The sequence below is a fragment of the Mustela erminea genome, chromosome 6 (genome assembly GCF_009829155.1).
Source record: "Mustela erminea isolate mMusErm1 chromosome 6, mMusErm1.Pri, whole genome shotgun sequence".
Lineage (NCBI taxonomy): Eukaryota > Metazoa > Chordata > Mammalia > Carnivora > Mustelidae > Mustela > Mustela erminea.
The window spans coordinates 6,955,958-6,976,132 of record NC_045619.1 but is presented as its reverse complement, the minus strand read 5'-3'; the positions used below and the strand labels follow the sequence as shown (position 1 = coordinate 6,976,132).

The 20,175-nt window shown below is 46.2% G+C and overlaps 2 protein-coding genes and 1 non-coding gene across 7 annotated transcripts in view; 2 read left to right on the top strand and 1 right to left on the bottom strand.

Moving 5' to 3' along the window:
• Positions 1-13,611, top strand: part of XRCC6 (X-ray repair cross complementing 6) — a 35,607-nt gene extending 21,996 nt beyond the window's left edge. For 3 of the 4 annotated variants that reach the window (XM_032346120.1, XM_032346124.1, XM_032346122.1), the window contains 2 exons: positions 1,859-1,972; positions 4,159-4,567. In XM_032346120.1, the coding sequence (XP_032202011.1) occupies positions 1,859-1,972; positions 4,159-4,352 (308 nt within the window). In that variant the 3' untranslated portion in view covers positions 4,353-4,567. Of the gene's footprint in view, positions 1-1,858; positions 1,973-4,158; positions 4,568-13,432 lie in introns of those variants that run through there. The other variant, XM_032346121.1, reaches the window with a different exon arrangement.
• SNU13 (small nuclear ribonucleoprotein 13) lies at positions 9,974-20,173 on the bottom strand. 2 transcript variants are annotated; one of them, XM_032346126.1, is made up of 3 exons: positions 20,059-20,173; positions 12,018-12,138; positions 9,974-11,210 (listed from the first exon to the last, which is right to left on the bottom strand). In XM_032346126.1, the coding sequence occupies exons 1-3, from the start codon at positions 20,059-20,061 to the stop codon at positions 10,948-10,950; spliced, it is 387 nt and encodes a 128-aa protein (XP_032202017.1). In that variant the 5' UTR covers positions 20,062-20,173; the 3' UTR covers positions 9,974-10,947. The 2 variants fall into 2 exon arrangements, with proteins under 2 accessions (XP_032202017.1, XP_032202018.1); XM_032346127.1 differs by lacking the exon at positions 20,059-20,173 and adding an exon at positions 13,610-13,695.
• LOC116594569 lies at positions 17,687-17,790 on the top strand. Its single transcript, XR_004287284.1, has one exon. It is a non-coding gene; the product is annotated as a U6 spliceosomal RNA (small nuclear RNA).
• Positions 20,174-20,175: the final 2 nt, after the last annotated feature.

Below are 20,175 nucleotides of genomic sequence, written 5' to 3'. Positions count from 1 at the left end.
GGGGACTTAAAAAACATCTGCCTCGTTAGGCCTCACTTGAACACCAGTTAAATCAGAATCTCTCGGGGGGAAGGGTTTGGGCATCAGTGGTTGTTTTTTTGTTTTTTGTTTTTTTTATTTGACACAGAGAGATCACAAGTAGGCAGAGAGGCAGGCGGGGGGCGAGGGAAGCAGGCTCCCCACTGAGCAGAGAGCCCGATGCAGGGCTTGATGTCAGGACCCTGAGACCATGACCTGAGCCAAAGGCAGAGGCCCAACCAACTGAGCCACCCAGGCACCCAAAGATTTATTTTATTTTATTATATTTATTATTATTATTATTATTATTATTATTTTGTTGTTGTTGTTATTTGACAGAGCGTACAAGTAGGCAGAGAGGCAGGCAGAGAGAGAGGGGGAAGCATTATCAGTGTTTTTAAAAGTCCTTAGCTGGGGTGCCTGGGCAGCTCAGTGGGTTAAGCAACTATCTTTGGCTCAGGTCATGATCCCAGGGTCCTGGGATCGAGCCCCACGTCAGGCTCCCTGCTCAGTGGGAAGCCCGCTTCTCCCTTTCCCTCTGCTGCTCCCCCTGCTTGTGCTCTTTCTGTCTGTCTCTCTCAGATCCTTAAAAAGAAGTTCTAGGTGGTTCCCAGGCTGAGAACCAGAGTTCTCACAGATCCTTCTGTAGTCTGGGACATGGGGCTTCTGACTTGGCCAGTTTGTCTGTGACGTCGGGCCAGGAGCTCCCCTCTGTACTTAGCAAACGTGGCCTGAGGAGATGATGAGGCACGATCTCGTGTTTGCCCTTGATGTGACACAGCTGACATCACAAGCCCCACACACCATCTCTAATGGTAAGGTAACACCAGTACTGTCTTTCCCCCAGAGCGATCTTGCTCCTTTGTAGCGGTGTTGGGGAGGCCCCTGTCCTCCCAGCCAGCCACCACCTCCGCCCGCTGCCCCCACACCTCACGTTCCATCTGTGTGTCCGTCAGTTCTGCAGCTTCTAAGGTTTAGGCCCTGCTCCCCCTCTTCGGTCTCCCCCTCATTGGGTTCATACTCCACACACAGCTCCAGGGGAATCTTTCTAAAATGCTAGTGGGATCCTGTCGCCGCCCTGCCCATACTCCTTCAGAGTTTCCCCACTGTTCTCAGGATAATGTCAAAGCCCCGGGCAGGCATTCAAGGCTTCCATGACTTCGCCATGACTGTCTTTCCGGCCTCCTCGCTGGTCCTCCCCTCCTGACCTGCCTTCAAGCTGTATGTCATCTTCTTGCCCTTGTGCCTTCTGCTTGGAATAGTATCTGCCTGAGGAGGAACACTCAGCTTTCTAGAACCAGCTGCGAAAGTCGTTCCTGACCCCTCCCGTGTTCCAGTGTTTCTCATTTGGTCCCTTAATGGCATTGCCACCTACTGCATTTCTGTTTTCACCACCTCCTTACCCTGACCAGACTGTAAGCCCACTGCGGGTGCGGACTTTCGTTTGAAACCCCACAATCCAGCCCTGTTCGTGACTCTTACCACTGCCAGCTCTGTGGCCTTGAACAAGTCCTTCAACCTCTTGGCTTTCCTCTGTAAAATGGGGAGACACATGTACCTACCCTCTAGAGGATTAAATTAAAAAACAAGTTTAAAGTATGTAGAAGGGTGCCTGGCTGTAGTAAGTGCTCATTAAATGCTGTTGTTACAAGGTTCGTGGAGAGAGGCTTCATGAACGTAGTCATGGCCAGATCAGGTGGCTCCTCCTGGACCCTTCCCTGACCCCCCCTGACCCCAGCAGTCAGGTACTTTCTCCTCTGGTCCCCGTAGGCTTGGAACTGGACAGAAAGCCAGGGCTTGTGACTCACCTGGCCACTTTTCCTGTGTTTGTATTTTCTAGTGCCTAAAATTGAAGCAATAGACAAAAGACTGGGCTTCCTGGTGAGTGAGTTTAAGGAGCTTGTCTACCCACCGGATTATAATCCTGAAGGAAAAGTTTCCAAGAGGAAGCAAGGTGAGGAGCTGGGTTATTTTTTAAAGTTGCCTTTATGGTCCTATCACAGAGGGTCATGTCCCTTCGGAAATTTCCATTCAGGCCTACGCATTTCACACAAACATGTATTTCTATTTACATTGTTTCCTAGTTTATTTTGTTACGTAGCTACATACGGTGGGTACGTCACTGGATAGATGTTCACAGTTTATTCAGCTGAAGGGTAATGCCATTCAGCTTTTCTTGACGGATATGCTGCAGTGAACATGAACCCTTGTTGCATTCCGGTGTGAGTGGACCCACCACTGACCCAGGATAAACTCCTAGCGGTGGTATTGCTGGGTCAAGGTGTCGCCATTTAAAATTCTGATCGGGGGACGCCTGGGTGGCTCAGTTGGTTAAGCAGCTGCCTTCGGCTCAGGTCATGATCCCAGGGTCCTGGGATCAAGTCCCGCATGCGGCTCCTTGCTCGGCGGGGAGCCTGCTTCTCCCTCTGCCTCTGCCTGCCTCTCTGTCTGCCTGTGCTCACTCGCTCTCTCTCCCTCTGTCTCTGACAAATAAATAAATAAAATCTTAAAAAAAAATAAATAAATAAGTAAATAAAATTCTGATCGGGGGGCACCTGGGTGGCTCAGTGGGTTGAAGTCTCTGCCTTCGGCTCGGGTCATGTTCCCAGGGTCCTGGGATCGAGCCCTGCATCGAGCTCTCTGCTCAGTGGGGAGCCTGCTTTCCTTTCTCTCTCTCTGCCTGCCTCTCTGCCTACTTGTGATCGCTGTCTGTCAAATAGATAAATAAAATCTTTAAAAAAAAACATAAAAATAAAATTCTGATCGGAATTGCCAGTTGGCCTCCGAAAAAGTATGCAGTTTATACCCTGTTCAAGAAAGGGTGTGTGGAAAAAAAAAAAAAAGAAAGAAAGAAAGGGTGTGTGTATTTCCCTACATTTCTCACCAGAACTGGACCTGATACACTATTTCTTTTTTTCACAAAGAATACTAGAGGGGAAACTATATCCTGTGCTCATTTGCAATTCTCTAGTTAGGAATGAAATCTAGTTTTGTTTTGTTTTTTCAATTTTAATTAAAAAAAGAAATTTTTTTTTTTTTTTAATTTTAAATAAACTCCATGCCTAGTGTGGAGCTCAGTGCGGGGCTTGAACTCATGACCCGGAGATCAAGACCTGCGCTGAGATCAAGAATCGGACACTTAACTGACTGAGCCACCCAGACATCCCAGATGAGATGTGGTTTTCTTGGACTTTTTATTTCTGTGAACTTCCAGGGATTGGCTCTAACCATTTTTTCTGCTGGCCTATCCTTTTTCTTACCACTAGACCCCAAATACTCTTCACTGTGACTCTCACCGTTTTCAGGGCAGCGTGTTGTGAGTTCCTCGGCATGAGACAATAGTTCTGGCTTAGGCTATAATTTGGGGGGTTGTTTGTGGTCTAGTAAAGCCAAGTGGGGGCCTTGCTTGCCTAGCAACCCTACAAGGAAGTGGAGTGGTGAGAGCCTAGGTTGGTGGCCAGGGAGCGTTCTCTCTCTGCATCCGAAGGAACTCGTAGAGCGCCTGTGTGAACTGCTGTCCTCGCCCCTCACACCTGTGCACACCTTTGTGATGTACTTGTTGGTCCACTGCCCTGCGCACTTTGAGATCACCTAGCATGATGTCTAAGTCCTTTACACAGCCCTTGGTAAGTGCTTTTTGAATGAAGGAAGGAGCGAATGACTCAGAGTGAACACCAATTTTGGGTAAATTGTGGCACTTAAACTACTTTGAACTCCCTTCTTGGTGTGGGACTTTATGCTTAAATGAAGCTGCTTTATCAAAACACCCTCCAGGGGCGACTCAGTGGTGCATTTGGTTAACCATCCAAATCTTGGGTTCAGCTCAGGTCCTGATGTTGGGGTTATGGGATCGAGCCCCATGTTGGGCTCACTGTGGAGTCTGCTTAGGACTCTCTCCCTTTCACTCTGCCCTTCCCTCCCGCATCTCTCTCCCTCTTAGATAAGTAAATCTGGAAAAAAAAAAAAAAAAACAAAACCTCAGAAAACCAAAAACGACCCTTCCGTGGTGTTCTAGGTAGACATCACAGCCTTATGGAAAATGATTAACTGCAGCCCAGATCATAGGAGGGTCCCTGTGCAGTGTAGCTGGGATGCTGCTGGTGGCATTAACAGTCACTCCCTCCTGACCTTTTCCCCCAGATGATGAAGGTTCTGGAAGCAAAAGGCCCAAGATGCAGTTATCTGAAGAGGATCTGAAGGCCCACGTGAGCAAGGGCACGCTGGGTAAGCTCACTGTGCCCGTGCTGAAGGAAGCCTGCAGGGTGTATGGGTTGAGGGGCGGATTAAAGAAGCAGGAGCTGCTGGACGCACTTACTAAGCGCTTCCAGAACTGACCAGCCAGCTAGCCCCCTCCTTCTGCACTCTAGCCAGGCTGCCTGGTTTTGTTCTCATCGAGTTGAAACCGGTTTCTCCTGAGCCAGGAAGAGTCTGCCTGTTATAAGCCAAGGACTTTACATTTATGAGATGTTCCGTTGCCATGGAAACAGCATAGCCTTCTCACTTTGCTTTGCTTTATTGTCTGAATAAAGAGCCTTAACTTTGTACTATATACTGTTCTTCAGTGTGATGCAGAAGCATGTGTCTGCCTCACATCCAAAGATCACTTGCCTTTGGCTTGTTAGCTTAATGTTCTCTCCCATTAGGAGCATATCATCATCATAATGGAAGCAAATATCAGTGAAGGCAGGGGACAGTGTGACAATTAAGGGCAGGTTGATCTACTTGAGGGATGACAAGCCCCAGCAATATTCATCCCTGCTCCGGCTTCCCACCTGTTTTCCCTTTCATTGCATCTTAATATAGATCTGAAGATCAGATTTCTGGAAGCAGTAAGTATGTAACATTTCTAATTCTGGTACCACTTGCTTCATCAGTAAATAGCCCCCTTCATGCTGCTTTAAGATGTTAATGTGACATTCAGGTATATGAAGAGGTGTACATTTTTTTTTTTTTTAAGATTTTATTTATTTATTTGATAGAGATCACAAGTAGGTGGAGAGACAGGCAGAGAGAGAGGAGGCGGCAGCTCCCTGCTTAGCAGAGAGCCCAATGTGGGGCTTGATCCCAGGGCCCTGGGATCATGACCCGAGCCGAAGGCAGAGGCTTTAACCCATTGAGCCAGCCAGGTGCCCCTATATGTACATTTTCTGTTGCCCTGAGGATTTGGGTACCAACATACGTGAAGTGAGTTATTTCTATTTTTCAGGGGAGCTATAGTAAGATGTGGAGAGTTCCTAGGAAGGAGCAGGGCAGGGTGTCTTTCTCTTTGTGTCCCCTCTGCCCCCCACATGCCATCCCTCTTCAATCCTCCCTGGCCCTTTCCTGCTCTTTCTGCTCTACTGCTTTCGAAGAATTAGCCTGCGAGAAGGAAGGAAAGCATCTGGAAGGGTTTGTATCCTCCAAGGATGGCTTGAGATTCAGAGTTCGTAGGTCCTGTGTCTTTTAGGACCAGAGTGAGCATCTCATGAGACATAGGAGTCGTCAAATTACTCTTGTAAGAGAGTTTTTGGTTTTAGATGCTTTGGTCTCTGAGGATTATAAGGGTTTTTTTGTTGTTGTTTTTACTTGGAAAGCAGATGTTACGTTCTTGTTTGCCTTTCTCTCTGCGGGGGAGAGAACTTAATTCTCCAGTTAGAAGAGGTGCTTTTGAAGACACAGCAAGATGATGCAAAGTCATTTAATATAGTCAGTGCTCGTTCTTGTTGAGAAATTAGACCATCGCTCTTAAATGCAGCATGCTCGGAAACCCTAAGTTCTAGAGGATGTTACTAGGACTACAAAGATAGATAGGAATCTAGGCCAGTCACAAGTAGGAGAGTAAGAATGAGTACCATTGCTGAGCCTTTGTTTTAAACCCTGGATTTCCTAGCTAGTGAGGAGGAGCCCTAGAGTGAAATCCAGGCTTTTCTGTGCACTCCTGGAGAACCTGACTCAAGTCCAGGCTCCTTTCCCTCAGTTCTGTTTTCAAAGTGTTGAGAAGGAAAGAGCTCAAGGTAGTGTGATGTTAGAAAAATAACCGTCTGAGGTCTGTGATACACAGCAGTGGTATGATCTCTCTGAGTGAACTGACCACCTTGCGTTCCCTACTGTTGATCCTCCAGGAGAGAAGAAATACAACCAAAGTGTAATTTGGTGGGGCTTTTGTAAGCTCCTAAATCAGATTTAGGAAATGTGCATCTTAGCTCCCTCACATACATACAAGTGAGCGTGAGCAATTTCTCTGGCATTTTCGAGCTGCAGTTTCCTCATATTTATTATAAGAATGATACTGCGGAATGGTGAAAATAGAAACATGTAACACGCTGCTTAATAGGTACTAGCTCTGAGCCGTCTAACCCTTCTGGCTGCAAACACGCTTTAGTCCACTAGGGGGTGCTGACGTGCCGGGGTTGGGTGGGTCGTGGAGAGCCCAGTGGCGATATGGCCGTCCAGGCGCGTCCCCGCGGGAAGGGTGGGGTTACCACGTCTTGGTGGATTGATTGGCCAGCAGCCTGGGCAGGTGATGGAGCAGCGGTGGGCAGCAGCTGGAGAGCACGAATACCTCTGGCCGAAGCTACAGCAAGCGAAGGTATGCGCATGTGCATTTATACTTCGAGGCCAGATGCAGAGGGAACATCTTCTGGTGTCTTGTTTTAATGTCTTATTAAAATATCAGAAGAAAAGGCAGGACCACAAACTCTGGGGAGAGATTAGTCATCCACTTCCTCTCCCTCCGCTCATCCAGAAATTCCAACCTCAGTTCCGTGCAGGGGGCGGGAACACACCCCGGCTACACTCAGACGACTATCCAGCCTTTCTAGTTTTAGTGCAAAGTGTCCCTGAATGTGGAATAATTCTTATTGTAACTGATTGCATCACCTGTGAAAGCCAGTCCCACGTAGGATTTACTTCTGGCCACTCTGAAGCAGCCGGGAACATTTCCCTTGTGGGCCCTGCCAGCACGTCTGGTGTTCGCATGACCCTGCAGTTTTGACATAGTCATATTTATTGCTGTGTTGACTGGACAGCCTTACCCCCTCAGTCACCAACCCCCACAACCTTAGTTGTCTGTTGCTGTGTAATAGATCAGCCCAAAACTTGGCTTAAAAACAAAGAATACTTACTGTTTCTTAGCATTTCTGTGTGTGAGGCATCTGGGGAGCGGATAGGCTGGCTTGAAGTCAATCATGAGGTTGCATTCAAGATGTCGGTCAGGCGTACAGTCCTCTGAAAGCTTGACTGAGGCTGGAGTATCCATTTACAAGATGGCTGATTAATCTTTTAAATTTTCTGTATCTTGTTTTGACATCTGGGACGGGAGGGTGCTTTTAGGCTCGGGGAGAGACTGCCCCTCCCAAAGCTAGCTAGTTTGTGAACGCAGTAAATGATGTATTTACCAGCATGCCTCTCATGCAAGCCAGACACCTTACCAACATTGTCCCTGCCCTAAATCATCCCAGAGCCAGCTCCTAGGCAACTCAAAACCACTCTTAGAGCCCAAAGCCCACTGGCGTTGTTCAGACTGGCAAATCCTAAGCTGTTTTACTCTGCCCTGCCTTGCCTTTGCCACAGAAACCCAAATAAAGCCTGGCCTCAGCTTTCCCCTTGCTCTTGCTTCTACCACCGGACCAAATCCTGGGTGCTTCCCCTGTGGCTCTGTGTGGTATGGCATGTCCCCTTCTCTTGGGAAATGTAAGTGGTAAATTCTTCCAATGGCATCAACCTCTTCTCCTCTTTAATTTGTACTCACCTCTGTAAACTAAGATCTTTTGAGTACAGATGAGACAGAGGGTCATTGCCATGGCTGGCAATTAATGCTAGCTGTTGACTAGAAGCCTTTGGACCTCTTCACAGGTTGCTTAAAGGACTTTGTAACACGACTATGACTTCCCTCATAGCCAGGGATCCAAAGACATGAAGGCAGAAGCTGTAATGTCTTCTGGAACCTTGGAAGTCACATCATTCTGCCATGTTGGTCATGCGGCCCAACTCTGAGTTGGTGTGGCCTGAGGGCCCACAATTCACAGGGGAATGAATTCCAGGAGGTGAGGATCACTGGGGCCCATCTTAGAGGCCGGCTGCTGTAGGCTATCATGAGAAATATCGACTGGCTACTCTCTTTTTCTTCCTTTGGAAGAGGAGAGGCAGTTATACCACCCATCCAACCCCCACCATAAACAGATACATCTGCTAAGTCAGAGGCGCATACCTGATTTTTCAAAATGTAGCTTAGCTGACACTGAGAGGGACTCAGGAATATTAAGTGTCTAGAACAAGCTCCCCTTCCTTCCTCATCAGTTTGGGACTAAAAATAATGGAAATTTATTGTTTAGTGCTTAACATGCTACAAATGACCTTTAGCAAGATCATTATTGCAAATGTAAAAAACATTCCTCAATCATGGGTCCTCTCGGGAAACTTAGGCTAAAACAGGAGTTACTAACCAGTGTTCTTTGGGGGTCAGAAGACCCTTTCGGACCTGATGAAAGCCACTGGATTCTCTCCAGAATGTTTATATGCAAAAATTTTGCAACCAACTTCATAGATGGCTGGATGGAAGTTATTAGATGTCCTTGCTTGCATGTCTGGCTTTAGGAATTACTCGTTCTCCACTTTTGGAGCATCTGTGTTAGGGCACCGCCACGGGTGCTAGGGCCTCACACAAGTTCCTGCTCTCTCATGAGGGTAATAATCAGAAAACAAAGCCCTGATACTAGTTAAGGACAAGTTAAAAATCAAATGTCGCAGTGCTGGGGGAAAGAGAAATAAGGTAGTCTGTACCTCAGGCCCTCCGTAAGGGATAACTTGAATCAAGACTGGCATGAGGAGAAAGCCACCAGTGCAGTAAAGGAACACCAAATACAAGAAGAAAGTAGGTTTGGAATGTTGGAGAAACCAAATGTGAAACACTGAGTGAAGACAGAACATGGCAAAGTGGCAAGCACAGGACAGGAAGCGGAGGCCACTAGGAGCAGGGGAAAAGAACCAGTTTTTTCCGCAGGATCGCAGATGAACATCCTGCCCTTCGAAGACTTCCATTGTGGCTGTGGCAACTGGGCTAACACTCCAGGGTCAACTGGGCGCTAGGGGTGAAGGTCCTAGGAGTCCCTGCCCCACCCCACTCCTTAGGGCTCTAGTGGAGATGGATGTTTCTACCTAGGTGGAGATCCAGACTTCCTGATTTTTTTGCATCCCCCAAATTACTTGCCTTTTAAAGTATAATTATAAATGTATGGGCACCACAAAAGACAGTAAGCATCTCGGACTCCACCATCCACAAATATATAACTGCTGGGGATGGAAGCCTGGTGGGCACAAACAGGCCTTCGCAGGATGGGGTGATTTCCAGGTTTCCTGCAGATGTGCCCAAGCTGGTCAAAAAGACACTAAATAAAATCCTCACTTATCCCGCCATTATGGTATCCAGTTATCTGCACTTCGGGAAAAAAAACCTCTTGCTGAGGGACATGGACCTCACAGTGCTGACCCTAAGAGAACGGGGAGAAGAGGCAGGTGAGGTGGCAGGGGCTTCGATCCTCACCTTCCTCTCCCCCCATCTAACATACGCCAAAGGCTACTAGGAGCCCTCATTCTGCAACAGTTCTCAACTAGGGGGACTTTGCCACCAGGGGACATCTGGCACTGTCTTAGAGGTGGGAGCCTGGTCCTGACTGCTGGTGGGTAAAGGCCAGAGATGCTGCTGAAAGTTCAGCAGACAGGGCAGCCCCTTATCGTGAAGAGTTCTCCAGCTCCAAAACGTCAGCGGTGCCGTGGCCGAGAAACGCTTTGTAGCCTGAGAGCAGCACCTCAGTGACAAAGTCTGTACAAGACACATGCAGCGACCAGAGATCAACCGAGGTGCTGGCTTTTCCACACCTCCTTGGTACAAAGTTTATGAAGCTGTGACCATTCTGATAATGCTAAGCAGTCCTTCGTTCAGGCATTAGCTAACTACATACCAAGACTCACACTTATCTTTAAATTGGAATATGAATATATTTCTTTATTAGGATGCTCACAAGAATGACACGCTAGCACTGTCCTTCTCAAGTGGTAAAGAATACATACATCTGACCTACGTCATGGCAGGGAACCGGAGTCAGGGCTCTCAGAGCTGGTACCAAGTGTCCACTGCAGACATTTCCATTCACCAGAGAGGATGCTTCCTTGATTCCAACGTCTCTGCTGTAGCTTCCAGTCAGGTCTCTGTGACTTGCCCAGACTTCTTCATTCCAGCATCAGCTGACCCTCTTTTTTCTAGCCCCTCTGGACTCCTTCAAGACCGAGGTCAGCTGCCTCATGTCTACCCGGCCCAGGCAGCCTCTGGAACTCTGCAGCACATCTCTTTGGTATGCTGCTGCCCCGCCACCCTCCGGGGCATGGCTGGGAGTTGGGGAAGGGGAATAACATCACGTGACCAAAGCAGACAGCAGGGGTATACTGGCAAATGACTCTTGGACATACACCTAAGAACCTCACGGAATACATGCTTTCTCCCCAAATGATACATAACTCCCCGAGGGCAAACACATATGGAATGATTCCGTACTCCAGGCACAAGGGATACAAAGTGAATGGCGTGTACATCCATCAAGCCCTACACACAACAGGAAGTGAGCGCCTGAATGTTGGAACCAGATCTCTATCCTGGCTCTTCCCTGCCTTTGAATGGTGTCATCACTCTGTTTCCGCCCGTTTTCGGCATTAGTTCATTTCTCAAAAGAGGACGGGACGGCAGAGAGAGTAGAATGAGACCAGGGGTGAGGTGTGGGATTCGTATATGAAAAACCACCTATAAAACAAAACAAAAATAATACAAAAATGCAAACCCCAGATTTAGTACTAGAATACAACGAGAAGGGAGCTGGAGAAACCACATGCAGACACAGACGGTGTGATACGCAACCCCAGGGGGAGGACTCAGTGAGGAGTGGGGCAGAGGCCACGGGTTTAGACTAAGAGCCTTTCGATGGACTGCTGAATGGACTGGATCTGCTGCTTCAGCTGGGAGCCTTCTTTGATGGTGACAGAACAGGCGATGACAGGCCTGGACACCCCGCAGGCCCGCCCCAGGGCCTGCTTGGAGCGCACGAACACGTAGGGCACATTCTTATCCTCACAGAGCAGCGGAAGGTGCAGGATGATTTCCAGGGGCTCCGCGTCTGCAGCCATCACGATGAACTCAGAGATGCCTCTGTTGAGGGTTTTGGTAGCTGAGGAGAGGACGGGAGGTCAGTAAATGACTGAGGGGGTGTGGGGGTGGGCACGAAAGCTCTAACAAAGCAATTTCCAAGAAAAAGAAACACAGGTGCAAGAGAACTGGGCAAAAATCCCTAGGCACAAGCAATTCTGTGTGTCCTGTAGTGGCCTTGGGAAGTGATAAGGGATTTAAGCATCAATTAGCCATCCTCCATGCCTTTCTCAAACCCTACGTTGAACCCATCAGTTCTGTGAACACACATCCTGAGACAGACCACTTCTTTCCTCTCCTTGGCTACCACACTTGCCTAAGTCACCACCATCTCTTGCCTGGTAGACAAGAACAGCTCTCACACAAGCTCTGCGGCACAGCACTTATCACGCTCTGCGATCAAGGAAGGATCCAGGGTTTTGCCATCCCAGTTCGTCAAGAGCAGTATTTCTGGAAAGCTCACACCACATGCAACTTACCAAGCAACATCAGCACCCACAGCATTGTTTGGCCACTGCGGCCCAGTGCTAGGGCCCAGTTTTTGTTAATGCTGGAGTACTGAGGAGACCAGAGACTCTGGAGTCACAATGGCCATGTCCAAATCCTGATTCTCCTACTCATCACAAGGTAAATGCTGCAAAATGTTACCAACTGGTGGATCTAAAATCATTCTCAGTCCATTAACTTTTAGCATCTACTGCCAAAATGCTGCTCTTAAGTCCATCCACTGGTTCCAATCAGGAGTCTCCAGCCCTCTTTCCAAACTGGAAATCTAAGCCAGAGACAGGGTCTTTATCACTCTACCTCAAGCACTCTCCAGCTGCCTTACCTTCATTGGCTCCTTTCCGAAGCTGCTTGTAGTTACATGATTGCTGAACAAGGTCCAGTAGTTTCTTGGTAAGGTGGGCGTCTGCGAGGGGGTAGGCCTTCGGATTCACATCAGCCTCAGTCTATGGGATGTGAATTGGGGGTGTGGGGGGGTAATCATTAAAGCATCAGTTAAAACTGAACCAGAAGTTGTTCCAGACAAGTCACAAAACACTTCAGTTAAGAGAGACAATGATTAGCTTCAAAAAATTTTAGCAATTACCCAGTCCAATGATGTACACTAAAGCTTATATTCTTTTATGTGCCCCTCTTTTCCTTGGTAATATTATAGCAAATGGATTACAAATAAGTTCTCTGGGCTCAGTATCCACTTGAGTCATACATATTTACTGAATCAAAATGAAGGTATAATTTATACAAATGTAGCACAGACTTTTCTCTCTCCATTCCCCATTCAATATTCAAATCTTCTTCTGTCCTAAGAATCCTGGTTTCCAAAACATCTTTTCTCCTTTATCTGACCTGTTAATACATACAAAATGGCTGGTGCCAACAAAATGGTTGGTACCTCTACCAACAAGCTCACCAAGGTTGAAATTTCCTTTTGTTCTAAGAATGTATCTGACTAGGGTCATCTATATTATAGAGTATATATTCACCCACATAGACAGTATTATATTCAAGTTATTCCATTTTTTCCCTGTGGTTATCAATCTGATATACAAATTGGGTTCCTTTGTATTCAGCTTGCTTAAAGAACTAAGATCTTACTTTTCAAATCTGTAAAATATCTATGTTTTCAAAGTAAAAGCTATGTTAGTGAGCTAAAAGTGTTCTGAAAACTGGTAAACAGTAAAGCATTTATTCCCACCTTTCCTACACAGACTGTGTCACAGGGTAACAAACAGATGCCAACATTCTCTTGTATTATTATTCCACCTAATAAAGAAGGACGGATTCAATCAAATCCCACCATCCTACAACACATATTCACCAGGTAATTGACTTAGACATAAATCGATGGATCCAGACACTGATTAACAGCCACCAACATCGTAAGATGCCATGTGATCAGTACCCCCCTTGAAGAACGAAATATCTATGTTCAGGTAGTCTTGCGGGGGGGTGGGGTGGGGGACAAATGGGAAGAAAAAAAATCTGCTCAAGCCTTTGACTCTAATATTAGATATTTACTGTTATGGAAGTATTAAATTCAGGGGAATTATAATGGTGTTGCAGTTGCTAAATCTTATTTTACATATTTAATATCTATGAATAAAATGCTACGTCATTGGCTTTGCTTCAAAATAACCCAGGTACGGAACGAACTGGGGGGCTGCTTATACCATTCCTTCCTCCTCACCCCTACCTCTCGAGTTTAACAATTTTCATGAATTTCCCATTTGTTTTCCCTAGGATTCTTGTTACAACTATTTTGCATATAAAATTCAGGAGCGCTCCACGTTATCATCGCAACAAGCGGTTCGCCCCGGCGGTCCGACCTAACCCTGGTTCTGGAAGCTGGACCGCGGCACGCGGCACCGCAGTTCTAGGTGGTGACCCCGTGGGTGATGGCCCGGTGGGAACACTCACCATCGCGTCCGTCTCGGTGGTCTCCTGCCCGATACCGCAAGGACACAGAAATGACCCACCCGCAGGGAAGCCGGAAGTGATGTAGGGATGACGTCAGCGGAAGTGACATCAAGAGCGAGATTGCACCAAAACGCCCGGTCCCTAAACCACTGCAGTGCTCCCAGGATGAAGTGGTATTGAGTGAGGGCTGGAGATCCCGGAAGGTCTTATATTTGGTCCGGTGTTCTCCATACACTCTCGAATCAGCCTCTCAAGGCCCATAAAAATCTGCTGGGATAATCTGATTTGCAGATTTGCTATAATCCCAGTTGCGGTAAGACTTTTAGGATGCACAATCTGTCAATCACTTTCTATATACTCAGTACCTTCCTTTCCTTTCCTCCCTTCCTCTCTTCTCGCTCTCTCTTTTTAAAAGATTTTATTTATTTGACAGCGAGTGAGGAAACAAGCAGAGGAGTGGGAAAGGGAGAAGCAGGCTCCCTGCGGGGCAGGGAACTCCATTCGGGGCTCGATTCCAGGACCCTGGGATCATAACCTGAGCGGATGGCAGACGCTTAACGACTAGAGCCACTCAGGCACCCCAACTCAGCACCTTTCAATAAGGCTTTACGATTTTCCCAGAAAGCTTAACATCTTTTATTTTTTTTTTATTTTTTTTTTTTAAAGATTTTATTTATTAATTTGACAGAGAGAAATCACAAGTAGACGGAGAGGCAGCCAGAGAGAGAGAGAGAGGGAAGCAGGCTCTCTGCTCAGCAGAGAGCCCGATGCGGGACTCGATCCCAGGACTCTGAGATCATGACCTGAGCCGAAGGCAGCGGCTCAACCCACTGAGCCACCCAGGCGCCCAGGCTTAACATCTTTTAGATTTACTCCTAGATATTTCAGGCTAAGAAAATACACTTTATTAATTAAAAAATTCCTGTTATTTCCTACTATATTAAGAATGTCTCTGAAACTAATGATGTACTATCAGTTGGATAACTGAATTTAAATAAAAAAATTTTTTAAAGAATTTCTTCTTTGTTGGGGTGCCTGGGTGGCTCAGTGGGTTAAAGCCTCTGCCTTCGGCTCAGGTCATGATCCCAGAATCCTGGGATGGAGCCCCACATTGGGCTCTCTGCTCAGCGGGGAGCCTGCTTCCTCCTCTCTCTCTGCCTGACTCTGCCTGCCTGTGATCTCTGTGTCAAATAAATAAATAAAATCTTAAAAAAAAAAAAAAAAAGAATTTCTTCTTTGTTAAACAAATTGGTGTTGAATTCTATCAGATTTTTTTGGTGCTAAGATGACGCAGATTAAAAAGGCTTTCTTCCTTTAATTTTTTGAGTTTTTCTAATGTTAAACCAATGTTGCATTCCTGAGATAAAATCAACTTAAACAGGCTTTCTTATTTTATTTTATATCCATTAGCTAATGGACTTAAAGATTTCTTGGTGGGCAGGAATGATAAAAATGTTCTAAAATTTTACAGCAATAGTTGCACAACTCTGTCAGTATATGAAAAACCACCGAACAATATACACTTCAGATGATGAACTTTTTATAGTACATAAATTATCTCAATAAAGCCATTTTCAAAATCAGGTATAGGATTTTCCTGCATGAAAAAAAACTTTAATTTTGTTTCTTTACTCTTCAGTTTTAAGAGTTTATTTATTTATAAAAGATTTTATTTATTTGACAGAGAGAAGTGAGAGTGCGTGCACAAGCGGGGGTGGTGGCAGAGAAGCAGACTTCCATGCTGAGCAGGGAGCCCAATGTGGGGCTCGATCCCAGGATCCTGGGATCAAGACCTAAGCTGAAGGCAGATGCTTAACGGACGGAGGCACTCCTTAAGTTTTATTTCTACTTAAATTGGTTTTTGATACATTTTTTTCAGGTATTTATTCACTTCATCTCAGTTTCTATATTTATATGTATCAAAGTGTTCATAATATCCTTTTTAATATCTGCAGATTATGTCTCCTTCATGTTCGCTACCGCTTACTTATACCTCTTGTGCTTATTTTCTTGATTAACCTCACCAGAGGGGACTTTTCAAAGAAAATCTTCTGATTCTGTGTTTCCAGTAACAATCAGATCTATTTGCTTTTTCAATAATTTCTGCTTTTGTTTTGTATTTTGTCCTTTTATTCTTTTCCTACCTTTTATAGTTCCTTTCCCTCCAACTTAAGCATTTTAAGTTTCAGGTAATATTTTAGCTAATTCCTACATGCTCTGGTGTGTGGTATTCTCATTCTTGATGAGTTGTTTTCAAATTTCTATTACAATTTTATTTACTAGATTCACTATGATCACTAGATCAAGTTTATTGATGGTGTTGTTCAAATCCTCTATTATCATACTGATGTTCTGGCTTTACCATCTATCATTTATATACTTAAATGCTATATAACTGCATTTTTATCTATTTCTTCTTGTAATTATGTCATTTTTATTCATACCTTTTTTTAAAAAAAGATTTTATTTATTTATTTGACAGAGAGAGATCACAAGTAGGCAGAGAGGCAGAGAGAGAGAGGAGGAAGCAGGCTCCCTGCCGAGCAGAGAGCCCGATGTGGGACTCGATCCCAGGACCCTGAGATCATGACCTGAGCTGAAGGCAGCGGCTTAACCCACTGAGCCACCCAGGCGCCCCATACTTTATTTTTTAAGCCACTTTATCTTCACAGATGCATTTCATCCTTTTTTTTTTTTAAAGATTTTATTTATTTATTTGACAGAGAGAGATCACAAGTAGATGGAGAGGCAGGCAGAGAGAGAGAGAGAGGTAAGCAGGCTCCCTGCAGAGCAGAGAGCCCGATGCAGGACTCGATCCCAGGACCCTGAGATCATGACCTGAGCCGAAGGCAGTGGCTTAACCCACTGAGCCACCCAGGTGCCCCTCATCCTTTTTTTTTTTTTTTAAAGAATTTTATTTACTTGGGGCGCCTGGGTGGCTCAGCTGTTAGATGTCTGCCTTTGGCTCAGGTCATCGGGCCCAGTCCTCATCAGGCTCCCTGCTCAGAGGGAAGCCTGCTTCTCCCTCTCCCACTCCCCTGCTTGTGTTCCCTCTTTCTCTCTCTGTCAAATAAGTAAATAAAATCTTTAAAAAAAATTTTTAGGGGCACCTGGGTGGCTCAGTGGGTTAAAGCCTCTGCCTTCAGCTCAGGTCATGATCCCAGGATCCTGGGATCAAGCCCTGCATGGGCCTCTCTGCTCAGCGGGGAGCCTGCTTCCTCCTCTCTCTCTGCCTGCCTGACTACTTGTGATTTTTGTCTATCAAATAAATAAGTAAAATCTTTAAAAAAAAAATTTTTTTTTTTTAAATTTACTTGAGAGAGAGGAAGAGGGAGAGAGCAAGCAAGCATCAGCAGGGGAAGGAGAGGGAAGCAGATACCTCGCCAATCCCAGGCGCTGATCCCAGAACCCCATAATCTTGACCTGAGCCGAAGGCAGATGTTTAACCAACTGAGCCACCCAGGCATCCCTGCCTTTCACCTTAAACCCCATTTCTTTTCTTTTTTTTTTTAAGATTTATTTATTTATTTGACAGACAGAGATCACAAGTAGACAGAGAGGCAGGCAGAGAGTGAGAGAGAGGAGGAAGCAGGCTCCCTGCCGAGCAGAGAGCCCGACGCAGGGCTCAAACCCAGGACCCCGGGATCACGACCTGAGCCAAAGGCAGAGGCTTTAACCCACTGAGCCACCCAGGCACCCCTTAAACCCCATTTCTTTATGATGTTTACAGAGGCTACACCATACCTTTTAACTTGGCAAACATTTACTATTCCTTTTACTTTAATGTGTCTTAATTGGAGCACTTGGTCTCTTTCTATATTTACCTAAGTACTGATATGTTCGGTTCAAATACTTCTTTTGTGCCTTCTATTTGTTTCGATTGATATGTTTCTTTTTCTTTCTTTCTGTCCTTTGGGTTTATTATTTTTTCACACTACTATTCCATTTACTGGTTTGGATTTTAAGTCTGTATTCTTTTAGTGGCTACCTGAGAGATTACAACACAGGTCTCTGACTTATCAAAATCTAATGTTCATCAACAATAAGGGATCCAATACTTTAATTCAACTCCAAAAAGTGCTCGCTTCAGCAGCACATATACTAAAATTGTAACGATACAGAGATTAGCATGGCCCCTGCGCAAGGATGACATGTAAATTCATGATGTGTTTCATATTTTATTTTTTTAAAAAGATTTTATTCACTTATTTGACAGAGATCACAAGTAGGCAAAGAGGCAGGCAAAGAGAGAGAGGAGGAAGCAGGCTCCCTGCTGAGCAGAGAGCCCAATGCAGGGATGGATCCCAAGACCCTGGGATCATGACCTGAGCCAAAGGCAGAGGCTTTAACCCAATGAGCCACCCAGGCGCCCCCATATTTTTTAAGAGACTCGATCTCACAAAACAAACTGGGGATTGCCAGGGGGAGGGGGAGGGAGAGGGTGGTGGGGTTATGGACATTGGGGAGGGTATGTGCTATGGTGAGTGCTGTGAAGTGTGTAAACCTGGCGATTCACAGACCTGTACCCCTGGGGCTAATAATACATTATATGTTTATAAAAAAATAAATTATTTTAAAAAATCACTTCGAAAAATATACTTCAAAAAACTGTTACCTATTTTTTTAAGACTGATTGATCGATCTATCTGTCAGAGAGAAAGCACAAGCAGAGGGAGTGGCAGGCAGAGGTTGAAATAGGCTTCCTGCCAGAGCAAGGAGCTGGTTGCAGGACTTGATCCCAGGATCCTGGAATCATGACTGAGCTGAAGGCAGCTGCTTAACCAAATGAGCTACTCAGGCATCCCCATCAGGTATTTCCAATACAGTTCCAACAACCCCTCTCTGGAATTTAGGATTCTCAACTCTTAACAAAATATTAAATGCATAAAAAGGGAAGAATTCAGGAGCCCCCAAAACCATCAAAGAGGTCTCACCTTATCGTTTTAATTACAATCAACAATAAAAGGTCGGCTCATACATAGCAACTGAAATTTCCTTAGTGTGTATTTATTCACCTTTTAATTTTTTCTGAGGGTTATTTAAATGGAGTGAAGGAATAAAATCATACTGCTAGCTGATTTTCATCCCTAACATGACCCCTTTGGTCTCCCTGTATATCAGAGAGCCAAAAATACCCCGCAAAGTTTTGATTCAACAATTAACACTGCATGCGCATTAACACCCTACTAAGCATTAGGATTAGCTTAGTTTGTTTAACATGCATTATCTCATTTAATTTTTTTAAAAAAAAGTTTTCTTATTTAAGAGAGAGAGGGCACGCACATGAGCGAGCAGGGAGGAGGGGCAGTGAGAGAATCCCAAGCAGACACTACCCTGGTTATGGAGCCAGACACGCTGCCTATCCCAAGATCCTGAGATCAGGACCTAAGCAGAAATCAGTAGTCGAAGGCTCAAAACACTGAGCCACCCAAGTGTCCCTGCATTATATCATTTAATCATGAAAACATGCTCATGCATCGTTATCCCCCTTTTACAGTTTAGGGGAACTTCTCTTAAGTTCAGGTTGAGACCACTCTATATCAAAACTTTTCATGGAATTGCATTAAGATGAGTTGGTTTCAGGTTCTAACCTCAGCCAAGTCCTAGCTTCACAAAATAGGGAGTGAGGAGAAAGCGAGAGGGAAGATTGCCACGGGATCCAAGCTCCGTTGGAAGGATTAAACCTCACCATGGAAGTGGAAGCTCTCTGCAAGCTGTTCCTTCCTTACCAAGTGCTAAACAAAACTAGCTACCAAGCTACTGGAGTTGATTAAAACGTGGAGCTCACCAACAGCTTAGAGAAGTTGCACGTGGTAATACCAGGACCTCTGATTTGGGAGACTACCGCCCCAGGAAAACCTTTTCTCAACCCGGGGATTCATATCCCGCAGCCCCCAAGCGCCAAAGGCTCCACCTGTAAGTCCCTGGCACGTGTAACTCGCGGCGGGCGCAGACCCACGGAGACCTAGATCTCCCCAACTTGAACATCACAAATGGGGAAGTGGTGTAGAGCAGACTGATTGGAATCCTGGGTTCCACACTATCCTTGGCGATATCCCCCTTCCCCCGCCAAAAAGGAGCCAAGTTTTCTCACCCCACTTCCTACTCTCCCCACGTGGGTTGGTATCTCTCCCACGTTGGGCCAGGACTCCTCCATTCCCCCGACGCTTTCGGCCACGCGCACAGAGTGTTGTCAAGTACCCCCGACCACAGCAGTTGGGGCCGCGAGGCTTCCCGAGTTCTAACCTCGAGCGGGGCTGTTGGGGACCCCGCGACCGCCAAGTTCTAACTCGGGGCCGGAGGCTGGGACTCCGCGGTCGTTGGAGGTCTAACCTAGTCCCGGGCCGGACTGTCTAGACAGCGTAAGTTTTAAGCCCTCGAAGTCCAGTGAGTGAACCGAACCCAGAGTCTCCCGCTTCCCAGCCCCGGCGCCAGGAGCCCGCACTCACCATAGCTGCGATTCCGCGGTCCCGTCACCCCTTGGAGCGCCGGCGACGTCAGAGCGGGAGCGCGCGCGCCTCTGCCGGAAAGTCGCGCGGGAGGAGTGGAAATGGCCGCGAGCGGCA